General features: G+C 36.4%; 1 protein-coding gene across 1 annotated transcript in view; it reads left to right on the top strand.

Moving 5' to 3' along the window:
* The window catches only part of ATF2 (activating transcription factor 2), an 80330-nt gene that overhangs the window by 8836 nt on the left and 49019 nt on the right, over positions 1–22475 (top strand). Inside the window, exons 2-4 of the mRNA XM_037523575.2 lie at positions 2034–2132; positions 11546–11620; positions 13374–13443. Of these exons, the coding sequence (XP_037379472.1) occupies positions 11589–11620; positions 13374–13443 (102 nt within the window). The 5' untranslated portion in view covers positions 2034–2132; positions 11546–11588. The remainder of the gene's footprint in view (positions 1–2033; positions 2133–11545; positions 11621–13373; positions 13444–22475) is intronic.

The following is a 22475-nucleotide window of genomic DNA, read 5'->3' as shown; positions in this document are numbered from 1 at the left end:
CCTTAAAAAAAAAACAACAAAAAAAAACCTGTCCCCACCCTGCCTCCGAAAGGCCAGTAGCCAACTTCTCTCTACCATCCAGGAGTTCCCTTGAATATGTTACATTGTTCTGAGTACATGCCGAGGAGGATAAATGCGTAGTTCACACTGGTCAACCTTTAGGGCCCTTTTTCCCCGGCACAGTATCTGCCACTGTCTAGAATATTTGGCATTAGCAGTGTTTTGCCCTCCTATCCCTTACACATTAGTTATTTCCAAATCTAAGAACTGCATATACAGCAGCTAGAGTAGGGAAATGGTGGTAGAGGAGAGGTTCTTTACATCTATGCCTTTTAAGTTGCTAAAGAGAAACATTTCCCTGAAAGAAATAATTTGCAGAAATATAACTACCAAGAAGAAGTGAACCTTTACATTAATCCCAGAGTCCTTTTTCCTTTGAATTGCTGCTCCAATTACAGTTCCCATTTTTATTTGTGTAGCTACGTATCCTGTTTGATCTGATTCCCTTTAAGGAACAGTCTATAATAAAAGAATTTTGTTGTAACCTTTGAAGTGTCTTTCTAGCTTCTGATTATCAAAGTTTTAAACTTATTAAGGCTACTCTAGTCAATTTTATTCATGCTAAAGTGCAATAGGAAAACCTCCCAACTTCATACATGACCTAGTATACGTGTTTGGTATACCTAACTTCATACATGACCTAGTAATGGGAGCTTAGCCCTCAAAATAATGGTAAATGAAAGTTTACCTTTTAACATCTTTTTCCAGGGATCGCTGCCTTTTCCTAATGCAGTTATTAACTGGTTTTTATGCCAAGTTCTCATCAAACCTGCCATATTTACATAATCGTCTTGTGCAGTCATTTAAGTTTAGTGAACCATCTGTGAGAATTTTAAATTCCCAGACTATAGCTATTTAGGTTGCTTCTTTACTCTTGCATTGTTCTGGTCTTCCAAAATTTCCCTACAGCCTGACCTCTGGCAGGACCTTCTGCTTTTGAAAGTTCCCTTTAGCAGACTGCTAAAGCATTTCTACAAGGTATCTAACCAACCAGTCGCCTTCCATTTAAAGAGTGAGAGGACTATGATGAACAGAAAAAACTAATTGTTCACTAATATTCATTATGTTATTTTTCCTTTTTGTAGATGGTCCAATTTTGAGCAGAACTTATGGCAAAATATAGAATGTATTTTTCCCAATTTTCCTCTTAGGTATGGCCATGTGACCTAAGTTCTGGCCCATGGAGTGTAAATAGATATTTCCTGTGAGGTTTCTGAAAAGTTTCCTTAAAGGGAGACTGTTGCGCCCTCTTCATTTTTCTCCTTGCATCTGATCAACAGATGTGATGGCTAGACCTTGAGCAGCTATTTTAGACCATGAGGGGAAGCCACATGTTGAGGATGGCAAAACAACAAAATAAACAGGAGCAGCCTGGGTTCCTAAAGATCATGGTTCTGGACTGCCTGTGATTACATGAGAGAAATAAACTTCTGAATCATTTAAGATACTGTTATTTTGAATTCTGTACTCACAGCTGCACTTAATCCTAACTGATACAAGTATAAAATAGTCAAGCTGTTTCTAAATAAACACGTACACTAGGTCCTATACTGTTAATGTGTAGTACTAGTGCATGAAAAGCTATTAATCTCCACTCCTAAGAATTTCACTGCTCATATTCAGCACTGCCATTTCACCTATAATCTGTGGCTACCTTCTGTTATGAATTTAAAAAAACATTTGTTTTCATCCAATAAGATTCCATTGTCCTATTTCCAACCTTGAAAGTTGTTAACCTCAATCAGGTGGCAGTGTGCCCAGAGTTATGGGAGGCCACAGGATAAGCATCTTCCTGGAGCATTGAAGAGTTTGGAAGGAACCTTTAATTTTATATTTAAGAATGGGATGGAATGTAGGACTCACTTGCATATTTATATATAACACATTAAAAATTGTAGTGGAGTTGAACTGCATGAGACTCTAGCTGTTTCAGAGCAATGAGTTCATTCTTTTCTTCCTTTTCTTTGCCTTAGGGATACTTAGATGGAGACTTGAGAGTCACTGCTTACTTGACTAGAGCTGAGGGATTCCTGGCAGCAGTATATAAAGCTCATGGCCCACCTGCTAGAAAAGTAAGGTATTTTAAACTTTTAATGTGAAAGTGTTTTTATTTTGATTGTTTCTTGAATATTACTGAATTCAGTAGATGTTTTCAGACAATGGTGTCTTATATTGATAATATTTAGTAAAATACCATTCTTGAGATTCAGCAAATTTGGAATTGTCCTTTAGGAGATACAAGGATATTACAGGATTTAATTTTTGAAGTATTTTCAAAAACATTTCAACAAATATGTTACCCATTCTGGGTATATAAGCTAACTAAAATGTCAATTTTTTGCTTTTGAATTGAATTATATCAACTGAGTTTAGTGTCATGATTATTTCATGTTGGTCAGAAACATTAATGGGAAATTAATACAATACTTTAACCATACCTTTTTTGAATGGCTGCTATGTGGAAGCCACAGTCTGCTGATGTTGAAGAGGTAATCTCATTGGTCCGGTGTTCCTCTCAGACATACTGGGTCATGAATATATAGGATTGCTCTTCACTGACACTTAGCTTCTCTCAGGGGAGTGGGTGCTGAAGAGAGATGACCAGTTCCAGTATATCTTTATTCCCTTGTGTTCCCATAATGCCTCTGTATATATGTTTTTTTATTTCATACACACACCCACACATTGCATATATGTATCTAATTAAGAGTTTTATTCCACTTATTTGTTTTCCTTACTAATCTGATTTTTGAGGGCAAGGATCCTGCCTTATTCATAATATGATATCAGGTACAAAGTAGGCAGTCCACTGTTTACCAAATTAATTTTATAAAATATTCCTATTAGAAAGGTTTGGGGATGCTGTATATTTTAGGAATTGCTTTGAAACTTAAATACATGCTATAAAGGTAAGAGGTTATATCATTTATAGCTTTATACCCAGCTAGCTATATAGAAGACCAACCATACTCACATTTTAGACTCTAGAGGTTTTTTCATTTGTTATCTAAAATTGATTTATTCCCTTGTATGTTTAAATTCATTTATCTACATTGCTTTCTATGAATTGAATTGGTTTCTTTCTTATCTCTTTTTTTATAGAGATTTGTCAGCTGAATCATTTGAATGGTAGAATTCAAAATGTCTTGGGAATATTGATACTACAACCTAAAGGATCATCTATCTTGCTTAACAGATTTAATTCATATTTCATATTTTATTTATTTTAAAGATTTATTTATTTATGCATACAAGAACTGGGGTACAGGCCAGAGGTGTGTGTGGGGGGGAAGAGAGGATTCACCAGAGACAGAGTGGGGAAAAGAATAGGCAGATTGACCAAAGTACACTGCTGAGGGGAGCAGTGGGTGAGTCAGGAGAGGTCTGCTGCACCATGTGGGTTGCTCCCTGGCCAGGGATCGAACTCGTGCTATAGTGGCTGCAGATAGTTTCATAGGTTGTGTCTTAATCCCATGTGCCACCAGGCAGGCCCCATATTTCATATTTTAAAAAGGGAACAATTGTATATCGGTCAGATGATTATCTAGTGTCATCTATTGAGTCTTTATTCAGATATGGATATTGTTCTATAGTATGATTCTGTTTGCTCTTAACTTTACAGCACAGAACATAAATTTTCATCACAACTTGAAAATTATAAACCAGAAACGTAATTGTTAGAGAATCAGTTTACTTTGTAATTCTTTTTTTTAAATTACTGCTATAAACTACATGTGCTAATTGTATAATGGTTATATAGTGCATTCTTAATAGTGCATATTATTTATATACCAGTTAAACTTTTGGAAGTTTTTCCTATTCACAGTATGTTTCATTCTGTCATTGTTTTGCAAATAGTAAAATATTGCAATATCCGTAAATAAGTCTTCCATACTTTGTGGCACAAGATACTCAAAGCTCATTCTGTGCTTCCCCATCCCAATCCTGGAATCACTTAATTCTTCAAGAAATCCAGGTTCTTTTTGGTGAAGAATTGTATTTAGACATCAGTATCTGGGTACAGAGTGTGTTTATTGCTACTGGGGCATCAGTATTCCCCGACCCTCTCAATGGACACAGCTATGGAAATAGATGACCGTCTGTGCATATTTATATACACACATCTTAACATTGATATTTCTGTATATGAAAAGTCATGAGTTCACACAATATCTCCAAATTTTACCTAATACTAAGGTTCAATCTGATTATATATTTATCTTACCTGTAGTATGATTTTTACATCCTTGATATATTTACTTCTTTGATCATTCCTGGGTGTATGTAATGCATTGCCTGTTGGTCACCAGGCCTTCTCGTCCTCATCAACTAGATGTCCTTCTGCTTGGGCCCTGATTTCTTAATGCTGGATTAGTGCCATTCCTATCTGTAGCTCATGTGGATGCCTCCTTACCCTACTTGGGTAAGGTTACCTTTCCCTCTACACATAGATCTTTCCTCACCCAACCCAGTCCCCACCTCATACCCTACTAGCCCCATCCCCACGCAGTTTCCTTACCCAGCCCAGGTTCTGGTACTCTGCACTGAGCTGCCAATTGTCTGTTTAAACTGCATCTCATGAAGGGCCTCCCCGGTGGCGCGCTGGGTTGCAAAGCTGCCGGCGACCTCTGAGGTGCCGGTTCGATCCCCGGCTGCTCCCCGGCCACCGGAGGAGGGTCCCACATGGCGTGCAGACCTCTCCTGCCGCCCGCTGCTCCCCTCAGCAGTGTACTTCGGTCCTTCTGCCTGCTCTGCTCCTCGCTCTGGCTCTGGTGAATTCTCTCACCCTCCCGCGCTTCTGACTGTACCCAGTGCATGTATAAACAAAACGAACGAACAAACAAACAAATAAATAAATAAAAACATGCCTCTATTAAAAAATAAATAAATAAATAAACTGCATCTCATGAAGATACCTTTTATGTTTTTTCTGGAGGCTTGGCTTTTATATTAATTTTTAATTTATAAAAAATGATTTGCCAGTTGATTTCTATGTATCCTCCCTTAAAATGTTGTTCTTGACTTTTTAGGGGTAGGTGATTGATGACCAGGTGGAAGAAAAATTAGATGAAAGAATAAGTGGAGACAAGTTCTTCCTGACACTAAGTTAAAGCAATTAACTTGAACAACTGTAGTATCAAAAGAAAAATTGTAGAAATGTCCAACCTTTTAAAATTACTCATTAACACCAAAAGCCATGTACCAACTTGAGGCACAAAGAAATGCTTGAAAAATATTCCTGCAGTTCATAGTTCATTCCAGTTTTCTTTGCTATGGTACCTCCTAATTCTTAAGAAGGAATCAAGTCTTGTCAGTAATAACTCATTAATCCTTACCAAAATTGGGGTAATTTTTCCCTTTCATCTTCACAGGTTATTGCTAATATACAGAAACACTTTTTATTATATTTATACCATTCATACACTGCAGGATTCTGTTAAGTTTTGGTTGTCTTGTGGTTCTGTGGCTGAAAATAAGGTAGTCTATAATGATAATTGAATCTTTTTCTTAATTATAATAGAGGACGTTCTTTCAGAATTCTATGTTAGCACAAAATAAATTTACTGAATATCTTTCCAGCGTTTGTATTACAGATCACTTTACGTGCATTGGCCAAATGCCAAATGTTCTTTTTAAAGTTGAAAATGATTTGCCTTTTTTAAGAAAAAGCATCTGTCATTGAAATTTCAGATTTATTAGATAGCATAATTATCAGTCATTCATAGTACATTTAAATTTTTCTAATGCCAATTGTTCTTTAGATAAGTAATTTTTAATCTAAAAATTGTCTCTAGTTTTTAAATTCTTAAAGTTTAACATTTTCTTCACATTGGTGTGAGAAAATAGTCTAATAACTTTCACATTTTTATACTTTATTGAGGCTTTTTTTCCTGATATGTAATAATGTATTTACTCTTTCCTTATTGGCATTTTATATTATATGATTCTATTGGTAATGAATCTGTTTAATAATGCTAGGATTCCCTTAGGACTCTTAAGGTACTATTTTTATTTATTTTTTGATGTGTATATATTTAGGTTTTTTTTTTTTTTAAAGATTTATTTATTTATGCATACAAGAACTGGGGTGTAAGACTGGGGTGGGGGGTGGGAGGAATCACCAGAGAGAGTAGGGAGCAGAACACTCAGATCGACTGAAATACACTGCTAAGGGGAGCAGCCAGTAAGAAAGGAGAGGTCTATTGTACCATATCGGTTGCTCCCTGGCCAGCCAGGGATCAAACTCGTGCTGTAGTGGCTAGCTGGCAGTATCTTGATAGAGCTGTCTTTATACTTGGGCCACCAGGCAGGCCCCTTATTTAGTTTTATTGTAGCAAGACAACTTGTACATTTGTAAGGTTTAAAATTGAGTATCATCTTTACTTTGAAACAAAAAGAAAATTTAAAAGTAAATGGGAACTGTCCTTTCAAATAAGATCCTACAGGTTCTGCTGATTGGCAGGACTCAAATCATAATTAGGAGAAAATTTTATGTTTAAAGGGTTGTCTTAAACTGCAAGGATTATCCGTTATACAGCATACTTAACCAGACAAAAGGAAAAGCCTCGTTCTCAAAAACTTAACCCACCCAAACATCTCAAACCTATCCTTTGCTCTCTATAACCCCAATTTTTAAATTTTTCTTTCTTTTTTTTTTTTTTTTTTAAAGATTTATGTGTGCATACAAGAATGGTGTGTAGGCCGAGGTGCAGGGGGTGAGAGGATTCACCAGAGAGAACAGGGAGCAGAACAGACAGATCTACAGAAATACAATGCTGAGGGGTGCAACTGGCAAGACAGGAGAGGTCTACTTTCCCTTGTGGGTTAACTTCCTGGCCTGGGATCGAACTCATTCTGCAGTGGCTGGCAATAGCTTGGTAGTGCTGACTTTAACCCCTGTGCCACCAGGGAGGTCCCTTCTTTCTTTTTTTTAAACAAGAGAAAGTAGATAGATGTTGGTAAGTGCTAATTGTTTAATCTCTGAGCTCAATATACAGAGAAAGGAGCTAGACTTCTATGCACCTCTGCACAGAGACCTAGTGCCCTCTAGCTTCCTGCAGAGCTAAGTGAGCAGTAAGTTTTTCTTTTTTTTTTTTCTCACAGAGCATGTTTTTAATTTCATAAAGTTTTTTGTTGAGATAGGTAGGATTAAAAATGAATGTGGAACAGAAAAGGGTAGAGATTTCTTTCTTTTTTTTTTTTAACTTTATTCTGCCCAAAGTACTTCCTCCCAAAGCAAGTTGAAAACCATGGTATAAAGAAAAAGGACCCAATAAAGAGGGTGACTGAGCACAAAATGGGAGGCAAAGAGTACACCTTGCTTTCAGTATAGAGGAGAGAAAAGAGAAATAAAAATAGGTGAAAGAGTACAAAAAGTGGAGGGAGAAGAAGAGAAACTTTAAAAAAGATTGGAATCTATTAGTCCTCATATCCTTCCTCCTCTTTTCCCTCCTGGCCCTCACCTGCATCTTCATTCACTGTGTTCCAGTGCTGTTGCTTCATCATCATTGTCATCTTCTTCCCCTGTTCATCATTCCTGTGCTGTCTAGAGCCAAGGAGCCTGCACTGTTTTTTTAAAAGATCATTTACCTAAAATTTCTGTATAGCTGTAGGCATAGAGTAACAAATACATAGTATTTAGAAAAAAGGCGAACCAGCTGCTAGGCGCTGTATTATAGTGGAAGTGTCCTTGTCCCATTTTTTACCTTCAATAAGTTATGCCACCCTGTAGGACCTCAGTCTCCTCATATGTGTTTGAGTAATGAGGATTCTATCAGGAACACAGTGAGGTGCATAAACAGAAACCCTTGTAAAAAAGAGCCTGAGGTCTACATTGAAGAGAGAATTTTGGACTAACATTTTAAGAATGGGCACAGAATGCAAGATAACTCTAAATAGCCTTATCTGAACGTTTCAGTCTCATCAATAGTGTGTCAAGATATGCAACTTTATAATTAATTTTTTTCATTTATCTACAAAAATGTTAAAAAATAATATCCATTGTTGGTATGGTGTTGAAAAATGAGGTCTTTTTTAATACTGGAAAATTAGAAATATTACCTATTTGAAAATAGTTTGGGAATATAAATCAAAAGCCTTAAAAAAATATGTCTTCACTTGAATAGAGCAATTCCACTTTTAAAAATCATCTGGAAATTGTTAATAGATAATGCACAAAGATTTATCCTCAGTGATATTCATTGATGATAAAAGTCTACTAATTGAGAAATAGTTATAAATATGTCATCTATGTGATGGATTACTATAACCATTAGAATGATGTCTAATATTTAATATTACTATTTAGTGATGTGGCCAAATTTGTATTTTAAAGGATCATTGTATTTTTTTTTAAAGATTTATTTTATTCTAATTAATTAATTAATTAATTAATTAATTTGTTTATTTATTTATTTATTTATTTATACAACCACTGGGTACAGTCAGAAGCGCAGGAGGGTGAGAGAATTCACCAGAGCCAGAGTGGGGAGCAGAGCAGGCAGAAGGACCGAAGTACACTGCTGAGGGGAGCAGCGGGCAGCAGGAGAGGTCTGCGCGCCATGTGGGACTCTCGCTCGGTGGCCAGGGAGCAGCCGGGGATCGAACCGGTGCTGCAGAGGCTGCAGACAGCTTCGCAACCCAGCGCTCAACCACTGCACCACCGGGGAAGCCCCGGATCATTGTATTTTAAATGAAGTAGTCATACTAGTTTTGTAATTTTATTTTATTTTTTATTTTTAAAGATTTATTTATTTATGCAAGCACTGGGTCCAGTCAGAAGCGTGGGAGGGTGAGAGAATTCATCAGAGCCAGAGTGGGGAACAGAACAGGCAGACCGACGAAATACACTGCTGAGGGGAGCAGTGGGCACAGCAGGAGAGGTCTGCGTGCCATGTGGGACCCTCACCAGCAGCCTGGGATCGAACCGGTGCTGCAGAGGCTGCGGGCAGCTTCGCAGCCCAGCACTGAACCGCTGCGCCACCAGGGGAGGCCCAGTTTTGTAATTTTTAAATTTAGTGTCTCCATGCATTGATAAGTTTGGAGTATGTACAGTTGTTATCTATAAATGGTGGTATTTAGGTATTTAGGTAGTATTTAATTTTCTTCTTTTTGCTTTTCTCTATTTTTCTGGGAACAAATTTATAGTTCCTTTTAACTTCTTAGTTCGCTGTTGTAATTTAATTCTTATTATTAGGGCATAACAGTGGCATCCTTCTGAACCCCAAATAAAACTTCAGCTTAAAGGTTTTTTAGAATTATGTAAGTTTGATCATTAATGTGGATAGGGATACCTAATAAAATTACTCTGGCTATATTGAAGTGAAATTCAGTAATATAATTTTTACCAAGTTTGGGGTTCTGAAATAAAATGCCTTATAGCAATGAAATGGAGAAGATATGAGGAACATATACATGTTAATATGTGAAATGGTCTTAGAAAACTGGAGAGAGGAGGGGTGAGCTGCATGCTTGATTAGCAGTATAAATTCCCTCACTATTCTGAAAAATTTTGAGCCTAGGTGTCTACATTAATTCACTACTATGTCCCTAACATCCAGAGTTCCCAGGTACACAGCAGACCCTCAAATATTTGTTGATTGAAAAAAAAAATTGGGAACTTTGATGGTGGTAGATCATGATGGTAAGGTAGAAGAGTTGGAGAGATTAGAGAAATCAAAGAAGTGGACTTTTCAATTTTGCCTAGAACCTTCCTGTACATTCTTCATAACAGTTTTTTTTTTGGTCTAGTATAGTATAGTGGTCTAGTATAGTATAGCAAGCACTGGGTGCTTGCCAGTGAGTTACTTTAATATGTTAACAGTTCTCTCTCTTTAGTCATCGCCTCCCCCAACAATTTATAGTGAAACAAAAGCTCTCTTTCCAGGCTTCCCTATGAATATATTTTCAAACTTGCTCTAAAACAGAGATAAACCTAGATTTAGAGGGGTAAGATTCAGTTATTAACAAAGAGAAAATATTTAAGTCTGGCAGGGGAGTATCTCAAGGCACTTATATTTGTAGCTATCTCAGCTAGGTGTTAGAAAATAGTAATAAGGGAATGGGACATTTTGTTGGTTGGCTAGGAAATAAGCTGCTGTGTAGGTAAAAGAGCTTCTGTAGAGAAAGGGGACAGTTTAAAAAATTAAAGGTGAGGAGGTGAAAAAGAGAAGGGTACCAAGGTTAACTCACACAGGAGCCTTTTTTAGAACTACCTGATCAATCAGCACTGCCTCTATATTCCCAGTGTTTTAACTCTCATTCTTACCAAAGTAATTAAAATTATATTTCTGTATTCATTTCTTCTGCTAGACTGAAAGTTTCTTGAGTGCAGGGATGATTTTTTTTCATCGTTGTGTCTTGGCATATATTTGGTGTTTAAATGTTTCCTGAATTTAACTCCATTTTCTTAATAGTTTTAGAATTTTTTGAGTTAAAGTGAATTTATTTGATTAATTTTATCATACAGCTATTTATTCATTCCTTAATATTTAATGACTGCAGTTTTAGTGTATGTGCTACCAAAGTGAGCACATTTTAGTATTTAATGAGTAAGTGATACTGTGAACCTAGACACTGTTTTAGATGCTAACCCAAAGATAAGTTCTTGCCCTCTGAACTGACATTCTATTGGTAATGACAAAAGCATAAGTATTACAGGTTTCCTTCATATTATTTTAGCATTCTTTTCCCTCTTCTCACAGGCAACATGATAAAGTTGGATGTGAATGAAGAAATGAAAACTATTCCAATAGAGGTTTTGCTGGGACTAGGAAAAACTTTTCTTCCTATTGTCTACATTAGATACCCTTGAATCCAGGGTTCATAACTGTGGCTATTTCCACGGTTTCCCATAGGAATCATCCAGGTTTTTTTTTGGACAAGACATTCTTGACAACACATTTATAAGCAAAATTATGAAAAAGAAATGTTCCTTTATGTTGCCTTTGGCTTATTTGGATAAAAATAAGGTCATGCTGTTCAATACTAGGTGAGGTTTCAGTAAATGCAAGATGAAGTATTAGCAGAGTTTAAAAATCTATCACTGACCTGGGTAGTTTTAGCATACTATGCTTACTTGCCCTGATAGAAAATAGCTGTGTTTTTAAAGTTAGGAAAGGAGTAGCTAATATACATTAATTACATTATGGAATGAAGAGATTTTGATGAATTAGAGTGAGAACCTTACCACCACAAACTACATTTTAAAAACTGAAAGTCTTCTGAATAAATGTTTTTTTCTTTTAAACTTTTTGTGGTAGAGTTGGGTATATTGATACTTAACATTTAAGGCATTTATATGAGTGTTTATATTTTAGGAGCAGTACTCATAACTATGAAATAGATTCCAGCTGTGGGGGGGAAGTTATTCTTAACAGTGACTAATGTTTGGATGATTGTTAGAGACTATAATAATTCGAGTATTTTTTTATCTATTGTATTTCAAAACTAATTCTTACCATGTGAAACTACTTTTTTCCCCCAGTATCCTTGCCATGAAAAAGAGGACGTGATAAGTTGTTCAACTTATGAAATTCAAGTTACGTGTGAATTCTGGCAGGTATGTATCCAGTATTGGTATTTTTAGCCATTTTTCATATTTTAGATTATAAATATTTTCATAAATTGTATCTAGATAAATAACTCCTTTTTTCCCCTTAAATAAGAAAACATTTATCTAGTATGAAGTTTAGCTGACTCTTTGTGGTTTTAAATTATCAAGTAGTAGACACTCTGGTTTCTCTTCAGATTGCATAAACCTTTTTGCGTTTTAAATTATCAAGTAGAGACACAAGTATATTTAACTACGACAAGCATAAACATATTTCAGAGTTTTAATATCTCCTAAAATGACTTCAGATAATACTAGTTCAATGAGATATGCTGTGAAAAAGGTAGCAGGTGGATTTGGGGAAAATGCTGTATTCTAGGTGCTCCTCTAGACATTTCACTTGACCATATTAAAGATTCTGAAAAGTCTTCCCTAAAAAATGTACTCCAACATTTTCCAAATATATTTGGCCACATTAATTGCTTCTATAATAGCAAACTAGTGTTGAAAAAGAAGTGTTACAAAATTAATAGTTGCGTCTAATGCAGTTTATTGACGCAAACACAAAATTAAACCTACAAGTTGATGGAAAGAATAATAAACTATAAATCAAAAAATGGAATAATCTTGAACTATCTTTCTGTGATGCTTTTGTTCAAATCAGAATCCTTAAAGTTCCCCATATTTCATTTAATAAACATTGTATGCTTATTAAACCCTTTGTAATCTAAAACAGTTCCCCCAACTCCCTCTCTTCTTTTGTTCCCCAGGACATTTATTTGTTAAAGAGACCAGGTTTTTTATGCTATAGAATTTGGCTGATAGCATACTGGTTGTATTGTTTTATATATTTTCCTATCCCCTATATTTCCTTGTACAGTGGTTGGATGTAGAAACTTAGATTGAGTTTTGATTCTCTTTTCTCTAAGAACCTCGATTTGTTTTCTATTGCATCATCTTAGGAAGTATGTAATGTCCATTTGTCCCACTTTTTGTCCGATAACCTATGAATTCAAGTATTGTCACCCTGATTGAACCATTAAAAATTTCCCATTGTGTTCTCTCCTAAAGGTTTTAATAAGACATTCATAATAGTTAACTAGATTCGTTATTTCATGGAGGATAAAAGAGCTGATTTTTTTCATTATTTCATTCATTCTTTTTTCTTTCTTTAATTTTATTGAGATAATTGACCTACAGCACTAAATAGGTTCAAGGTACAGAATTTAATAATGTAGGTCTGTTGTGAAATGATTACCACAGTAACCTGTTAACATCTCTCCTCTCATACAGATTTTTTAAGTTTTTTATCCTTGTGTTGAAAATATCTAGGACCTACGCCCTTAGTAACTTTCAAATATACCACACACCAATGTTAACTGTAGTCATCATGTTGTATGTTACATCCCCAGGAGTTAAACTTATAACATAAAACTCTTGTTATTGGAAGTTTGTACCTTTTGGCCGCCTTCATCCAGTTCCTCTATTTTTCTGTTAATAATGTTGAACATGAAAGATTTAACCTGATAGACCAAGGTTTCTCCCCTTTTTTCTATAATATAAAATATCTATGTTACATATATTTGTCGACTCATAAGAAGAAGATGAAAGATAGGCTTAAAATATCAGTCAAAGTGTTTTATTTCAAATTTAAATAAGAAATGAGGCAAGCTTAGTGAAAATAAAATATTACGTTTAAATTTATTATTTAAAAACCTGTACTTTAAGACATCTAGCCTTCCCTTCTAATGTTTCATTATAGGCAATACAAGGACCTGTGGAATATGAGTGATGACAAACCCTTTCTATGCACTGCCCCTGGATGTGGCCAGGTAATATATAAATTACTTTAAATAATTTTGTAAACTCACATTTATTAAAACACTGAAGATATGGATACCATTGTTAAGTGGTTTCTCTTACAGTATCTTGTACAATTTTGGAGATAGAATGAAAACAAAAAATTTGGGAAGAAATACTTTTTAATAGAATGCCTGAATTTTTTAAAAATACAGTGTTGGGAGGGAGGCGGTAAGGTATACCATGGAAAGGTGGAAAAATCTGAACAAAAATCCAGGGTTTAAAAGTATTTTCATTTGATAATTATTGCCTGAAAATCATTGATAAAATGCCTAATCAGATATGTATTATCTTGTATGGAAATTTTATTACTTCCTAAGCTCTTATTGTATTTTACCCTTAAGAGTGTTGCTGATGTTTTAATATTCTTAAGTCTAACATCTTTAATACAGAGCATGTGTGGAAGCATTTTCAGGAAATAACATTCTGGTGCTGTTTCAAAAATATTATTTCAGTGTGTTTTTAACAAGCCCTTAAATTATTAATTCATTGCTATTATTATATTCTAATCTTAAAATAACTAACACTAAAGAATTAAAGAATAAAGTTAATGTTTTAGCTATTACAAATGAAACTGGTATGAATATTTTAATTTCCTAGGATGGTAATGACATGATCATATGATAAATATAGGTTCGGTTTTTTTTTGGAAATTGCCAAATAGCTTTCCAAAAACAGATGTACCAATTTACATTCCCACCAACATGTGTAAAAGGTCTTGTTAATGAAATATCCTTGCCAACATTTGATCTTGGCAATCTTTTAGTTTTAGCCATTTCATTGTATGATTTATCGTGTGATTTTAATTTGCATTTCTTTGATGATATTGAAAAGATGAGCATTTTTTGCGTGTGCTTCCATTTGTATACCTTATTTTTTAGAAATACCTTTTCAAATCTTTTTTGCCTGTGTTCCAAAATTGGGTTGTCTGTCTTAATTGTTAGATTTTATGAGTTCTTTATATATACTAGATAGCACTTCTTTTTTAAATAGTTTCCTTAAATCTGTAGTTTACTTACTATTTGTAATATCTTTTGATGAATAGATATTTCTAATTTTATTGAAAGCTAATTTCTTCTCATTTATCATTTTTGTTTTGTGTGACTGTCTAAGACACTTGCCTGCCTTTAAGCCACAAAACTGTTCTCCGTTGTTTTCCTCTAGAAGCTTGGTTTTTCATTTAGGTCTCAGTTCCATCTTGAATTAATTTTTGCATATTCAATGAGATGAGTTGAAGCTGACCTTTCCCCATATGATTCTAGAGATAAACAGCATCATTTTCTGAAAAAAAATTTTCTTTATCATTAAATTACTTCAACTCCTTTACTGAAAATCAGATGGTTTTCAGTAAATTTGGATATTTCTGTACTTTCTGTCTTCCTTTCATCAATCAATCAACTTTTATGCCAGTACTACACTCCTGATGACTAGTTCTACAATAAGCCTTCCGGTTGGGCAGTGTAAGTTCTCTAGTTCAGTTCTCCCTTTTCAATATTGTTTTGTATGGTCTTTTAATGTTAGTCATGCTGGTGATAGTATAGTGGATTCTCATGATTTTAATTTACATGATGTTGAGCAGGGTAAAGATAAGTTGGTACTACTATAGATAGATTCATGAGGGCATTTAAACAAAGATATGAAAATGTGGGAGCAGGGCCTCCCTGGTGGTGCAAGGGGTTAAGACTCAGCCTATGAAGCAGTCCGCAGCCACTGCAGCACAAGTTCATTCCCCGGCAGGGAGATACCCACATGGCGCAGCAGACCTCTCCTGACTCACCCGCTGCTCCCCTCAGCAGTGTATTTCAGTACATCTGCCTGTTTTGTTCCCTACTCTGTTTCTGGTGAATCCTCTCTAGCCCCCATACCTCTGGCCTGTACCCCAGTTATTATCTACATAAATAAATCTTTTAAAAAATGTGGGAGCAAACCCTGCACATACTTGGGAAGAGTTTTCCAGACTTAAGGAACAGTTTCTGTAAAAGCCCTCAGGAGGAAAGGTTTAGGTATATTTAAGAACAGAAAGAAGACTATTAGACTGGAGTATATAGTGATCATGAAGATAACAGCAAAAGATGAGGTTAGAAAAGTAGGGTCCATATCCTATAGGACTCTGTGGACTCTAACAGGTATTGGGCGGGGGGGCTGGTGGGGACCTCCCTGGTGGCACAAGGGGTAAGCACTGCACTATGAAGCAATTTACAGTCTCTGCAGCATGAGTTCGATCCCTGGCCGGCCAGGGAACAACCCACATGGCGCAGCAAACCTCTCCTGACTGCCCGCTGCTCCCCTCAGCAGTGTATTTCAGTCAGTCAGTCTGTCTGTTTGTTCTGCTCCCCACTCTGTCTCTGGTGAATCCTCTCATCCCTCCCTGCCACGCCTCTGGCCTGTACCCCAGCTCTTGTATGCATAAATAAATAAAATCTTTAAAAATAAATAAATAAATGAAAGGTATTTGGGTTTTTATAGTGCAGTGAAAAGTCATTGCTGAGTTTGAAGTAAGAGGGAGTCTCTTAAGACTGGAGGGGTCAAGTGAGGTGATGATTTTGACTAGGCAGTAACAGTGGACATAAAGAGAAATAAACTGCATTGACATGTATTTTACAGATATATTTGATATATTCTTCTATAAAGTCAAGAAAGCTAAAAGCTACAGTTCTTAGAAATATTTGCAACTAGAATTGTAGATATTATTTAGGTTCCATTAATCAGATTTACTTGTTCTGATAAATCACAACTTACTCCTTGAATTTGATGCTGAGTCAAATGGAGAAATAAGTGTTATTACTCACGTCATTCATTTTGCTGGAGATTAAATACATGATTTTGTAATCTCTAGATTACAGCTAATTAAATGTTTCTAGAGGTAACCTTTGGACAAAGACCAGTTTTACGGTGTTTGTTCTAGGAAACTCTTGGAAACTCATTCTCAGACAAACCTCGAATTCCCTTCCTTTCTTTTATAATTGAAGTGAAATGGTTTCTGTTTCTTGTGATTCACTCCTTACTAATACACATACCTTTTAAAAATAATAAACATTACATTTAAATTTATTTAATTCAACAAAAGGAAAAGAAACCTGTTATTCAGCATAAGAATACGTATATGCCATAGATCATTTCTTATAAGATCTCTCTAATATTAAAATAAATGAGGAACATTATGATAAGTATTATTTTTATGTTGTCAAGATTTGTAATGTTTTGTCTGATAATCTATGATTCCCTTCTTTGCTTAGTGTTACTTATATATTTAAGTAGTATAATTAAAGAAGAAGGGTAAGAACTAAGCTTCAGGGTCGTCCAGTGTGTGGAAGTCAGGAAAAGGGGGAGAGCTGAGAAACAACAGTGAAGGAAATTGTATCCTGTAAGCCATGCAGAAAAAAGTGTCTTAAAGTAGACTATTAAAGTTGATAGGATGGGATATCATTGTACTTGATAGGATAACTATTCAGTATTTGTTACTAGATTTAGAAATATAAAGATTATTTGAGACATTGATAAGAGTAACTTTAGTGAAGCAGCAGTGACAATATGATTGGAGATTGTTGGTGAGAGAATGGGAATAACTAGAAATGGAGTCATCATAAAAACTTTCTTGAAGATAAACTTAAAGGGAGCAGTGTGAGAGAACTTGGGGAGAATTGAAGATAGAGCATTTTGTTTGTTTTTGCATTTTAAGGTGGGATTATTACAGCATATTTGATGCTGCAGAGAGAGACCCTTACAAGAGTAGATTCCTTAAGTAGGAAGGTAGTGTAGGATCCATTGCTCAAGTGGAGGAACTAATTTTAGATGATACCATGGACAGTTTATCCATAGGAACTATGAGTGAAAAGCAGAAAGGAGATTTGGAAGTTTTGAATAGAGAAAGTAAGCATATCAAAACTTAGACAGACAGATATATTTTCCTTAATATAGTCACCATTTAAAAACCACTGCTTTTCTGTTTATTCCATTGCACAGAAGACAGTACCTCTAGGGGCTATGTCATATCATAGCCTTAGGGGTGGAAAATGTTTAGGCCTTTGGATTACTTAAGATACATGTTAAAACAAAAGCTACCTAGATTAGACAGTTTATTTAACAGCCCGGAAATCGAAGTTCAGGGCTGGCTAGCTCTACCATACTTAACATGTGACATTTATTCTTACCTAGCACCTGCTGACAAATCCACATTTCACAATAAGGAAAGGAGATGGATACACAGCACCTTTTTAGGGGCATTAATGGTAATGCAAATAATTTTCACATGGTTCTTTTGGTTAAACCACCTGACTGCAAAAAAGTCTTTATTTGGGGCTGTCAGGTGCCCACCTGAATTTCAGAAGTTCTTTTATTGAAGGGAGGAGAGAACTAGCTATCAAGGGACAATTAATAATCATTATCACAGTTTTCAGAGATGATTTTAAATTTGGGGACATAGCAAAAAGTAAACTGGATCTGGTCTGGTTCAGCTGCATCATACTTTTAAACTTTAAAACAAAATTACCGGGCCTCCCCTCCCCGGTGGTGCAGCGGTTAAGCGCTGGGTTGCGAAGCTGCTCGCAGCCTCTGCAGCGCCGGTTCGATCCCCGGCTGCTCCCTGGCCACTGGAGGAGGGTCCCACGTGGCGCGCAGACCTCTCCTGCCGCCCGCTGCTCCCCTCAGCAGTGTACTTTGGTCCTTCTGCCTGCTCTGCTCCTCGCTCTGGCTCTGGGGAATTCTCTCACCCTCCCGCGTTTCTGACTGTACCCAGTGCTTGTAAAATAAATAAAAATAAATCTTTAAAAAAAAATTACCAAGATGAAAGTTTAATAGTAATATGTTATATTGGTTTATTAATTTTGATAAATTAATGTACCACAATAATGTAGAGTCACATTGGGGGGAACTGAAACTGTAGGAACTTTCTATATTGTCTTTGCAACTTCTTTGTAATTTAAAAATTTTCTATAATTATAAGTTTATTCAAAATAATAACAAAAAACTGCCGCGGACCAGCACATGCCACCTAGGGGCCCTTGATGGGCTTTGATATGATTAGGATTATTATGTAATGCAATTTTAGGTTTGGTAACAACTGGAAAAAGGTTAGCGGGTGGGCGGGAGGGTTTATCATTTTTGAAAGTTAATTTATCTAGCATTTCAGTATATTCATGATCATTAAACATCCTCTGACTGGGAAAGGATTCCTTTGATACGGGAGCAGAGGCTTGAGTAGATCATTATTGTTTTTAGGATTATCCTGAACTTCATCCTGTTGGCCTTCCCACAATTTTGCCTCAGTGGCATCACCCAACAAATCTCTAATTTGTACCCACAAGGACAGAGCCTGTCTCAGAACCTGAGATGGTCCATGAAGGGCATAAAACTCTCACTTCTTTTCCTACTTTCTTCCAAGTTTCCAGTGACAAACTACCTTCTTCTGGAAACCACGGGCATACCCGTAATATAAATTTATAAAGTTGCAGTAGAGCTTTCTTATTTACTTTAATACCTCGTGTTTCAATCATATTTTTTTAATATAGATAGAAAAAGATTTTTGTTTTTGGTCTCGTGGTGCTTTCGTTCACTCAAGCAAAGATTTCTTTCAACTGTGCTGTCCGGCCCGTGTCCCTCGCGGGAACTTGCGGAGGCGTCTTAGCTAAGGTCTGTCCGTATAAGTCCCGGACCAGGCTACTCCGAAGAGCAGATGACCGTTATGCCATATGACGTTCCTCCACGGGAATCGCGGGTGCAGCCCACTCAGACTCCGTAGACACGAGGCCGTGGAGCCGTATTCATACACTCTCACACACACACAGCACCACGAGCATTCACTCTTAGAAAAACTTCTCACTATCTTGAACTGATCATCCTTTATCAGCGAGCTCCGGACGCTCCAGTGAGGATCCTATCCCTGACTGTTTAAAAGAGGGTATTTTAAGGGAATCACATTCACACTCACACACACAAGAAGGGAGATAGCTTACCCAACACGATCTCTCCGTTACTCACCTCTTCTTTGGGTGGAAGACACAATGAAATGAAATGAAATGTCGGGGCCCCACGTTGGGCGCCACCTGCCGCGGACCAGCACAGCAGTAGACGATGAGGCCACCTCAGGGTTGAGAGAAGCGTGCAGGGTGGTCAGGGCGTCGGCGAAAGAAATGACAAACAGACACACTTCAAGAGTGAAAATCTGAGTGTAATTTTCTCTAAATTTGTGACCAGTATATATATGTTTTCCAAAAGCACAGGAATGAATATCAAGGAAATTAGCTTGCTCATGGGCTCAGTCTACCACTATCAGGGAGGTGATCTACATAACAAGCAATGACCATTATAGAAGAAAGAAGGAAGTTTAGAAAGACAAATAAGGGATTAAAGTTTGTAGTTCTAGGAAGAGGGATAAGATTTTTAGCATTCTTGTAGTGGTTCTTGGTGGTCGTTATCTATTGATAAGCTTCTGCCTTTTCAGGGAACTTGCGTTGCACTTCCTCTGCTTCAGGCTGTTCTCCCCCTGTGCGCTGGTTGCCCAGCCGGACCTAGGGACCGTGGCGAAAGCCATTCCTAAAGATCACTGCGGGGGGAGGTGCAGCAGGTAGGGTTTTGCTGTTCTTCCCCTGCGCGCTGGTTGCCCAGCCGGACCTAGGGGCGGTTAGCCCTAAAGGTCACTGCAGGGAAGGTGCAGCAAAAAACTACTTCAGAAACACACAGAAGTTACCTGTGAACCACAGAATAGAACTTCCAAATGTTGTAACAAGTGTTACCATGTCAGCTATGCGTCTGTGCCCCAAGTTGTTTTAAAAAGTATTTGAGAAGGCCCCTCCCTGGTGTCGCAAGGGGTTAAAGACCCAACCTTTGAAGCTTTCAGCAGCACTGCAGCAAGAGTTTGATCCCTGATCGGGGAGCTTCCCACATGACGCAGCAGGCCTCTCCTGACTCTCCCACTATTCCCCTCAGCAGTGTGTTTTGGTAGATCTGCCTGTTCCCCACTCTGTCTCTGGTGAATCCTCTCACCCCCCCCCACTTCTGGCCTGTACCCCAGTTCTTGTGTTTATAAGTAAATCTTTAAAAAAAGTATATTTGAGGAACTAAGGGTTCATAAAAGCATTGAATTCAATGAAGTTAAAACATTTTTTTTATTTAGCCAGTCACTGTGCTAAATTTATGTAAATTACCATATTTAATCTGTGAAACAGTCCTGTGAAATGGGTATTACTGGACTCATCTTACAGTTGAGCCATCAAACTTAAACATGTTACTGAATTTCTGAGTCACAGAAATTTTAAGAATTGGAGATAAATTTGAACCCATGCTTAGTCTTGTATTACATATCTAGTAAAGCATTCCTTAAATGGAATGCTCAAATCTCAAGGTATTTTTGAACCCAGGTTTTTGCATGTATACTTTTTTCAGTTTATAACACAGAGTTTTTATTTCCTCTTAAGTGTGAAAGTATTACAGAAAATGCTGACAAAAGTTTAAAGGGAAAAAATGAAATCAGGGAATTTCAGTTAACATTTTGTGCATTTCCTGAATCCTTATCCCCCTTTCACTTTTAAAACAAAATTGTGATCATATTGCACATACTGTTTTGTGTTCTATTTGTATGCAGACATCATTTATATTATCAAGTGCATTTTATGTGATAATTCAAATAATGGATTTAAGTTGCTATATAGTGTTTTGCCAAAGCATATCCCATAATTAATTGACCCACTCTTCTATTGTGGGCTTTTCACATAATTCAGTACTATAAGTTGTGATGAATATCCTTTTGCCATTATCCTTTATATGTATCTAATTAATTCCTTAAAATACATTTTTAGAAATAGAATTACCAGGTCAAAATGTGTACAGACACATTGTTAAGCTTCTTCGTATATTTTGCCAATGTATTTTTTAAAGCTATAGCAATATTTTAAGTTTCTCTAAGCACTGTTCCTCATCATGAACACTCCAATCCTGGGTTTTTTTTTAAAGATTTATTTTTATTTATGCATACAAGAACTGGGGTAAGGCCAGAGGTGGCGGGGGGTTGAGAGGATTCACCAGTGACAGAGTGGGGAGCAGAACAGGCAGATCTACTGAAAAACACTGCTGAGGGGAGCAGCGGGTAAGACAGGAGATGTCTGCTGTGCCATGTGGGTTAGCTCCCTGGCCAGGAATTGAACTGATGCCTCAGTGGCTGTTGATAGCTTGATAGCACTGAGTCTTTAACCCCTGTGCCACCAGGGAGGCCCCTTCTGGGTATTACTTTTTGACTATATTGGTTTCCTAAAATAATCTATGTTATAATAAAGTTTTTAACTGTTACTGAATAAAGTAATTACCTGGCTAATATCAGTATCATCCATTTGTTATAATCTTGTGTGCAGAAATGGTATAGTCTCTGTTTAGAGTCATATATTACCTAGGAAATCAAAATCTAGAAGCATCAATTAAATAATGATTAGTTAATATTTTTTGTCACCAGTAAATGATGAAATTACTCCAAATTTGAATTTTTGCTTTGACACACTAAAGTGTTTTGTTAAATTTAGATTTTCAGTTAGGTTATTAAAATTTTTAATATGTTATTGATAACCATTTCAGAGAGGGTCTTGTAACTGTTGACTCCTTTTAAATCTCTCTTATGTGCCTCACTAAATCTTCGGCATCTCACAGAAAAAAATTTGTTAATTTCATTCTTTTTCAATGTGTCCTTCCCTTGAATTCATGAATGAGATAAAGTGAGATAATTTAGTGAAAGATTCATTTAATGTTGAAATTCTTATTAACATCCTTGCTTCTTGATATCACTCTCTTTGAAAATTGTTTTCTTTGGTAGGATGTTTACACTCTATAAGCTGCTTCATAAAGGAGATAAAGATTAATTTTATAGTTAGCCTGAAGTTTGAGTGGTGCTATATAATATTGTAAGAGAGAATGTGTGTTTGTATGAGCAGCAGTAACTGGTGATGTTGAATAATCTTTCAAGTAGTGAAAGTAATAGTAAATGAACTATTGGCTTGATGACTTTCTAACTTAGTTATACCTA

This window comes from Talpa occidentalis, unplaced genomic scaffold, assembly GCF_014898055.3.
Source record: "Talpa occidentalis isolate TD23 unplaced genomic scaffold, MPIMG_talOcc4v2.1 talOcc4.3, whole genome shotgun sequence".
NCBI classification, from domain to species: domain Eukaryota; kingdom Metazoa; phylum Chordata; class Mammalia; order Eulipotyphla; family Talpidae; genus Talpa; species Talpa occidentalis.
The sequence above is the reverse complement of the archived record's forward strand: the minus strand, read 5'-3'. Positions and strand labels throughout refer to the sequence as shown.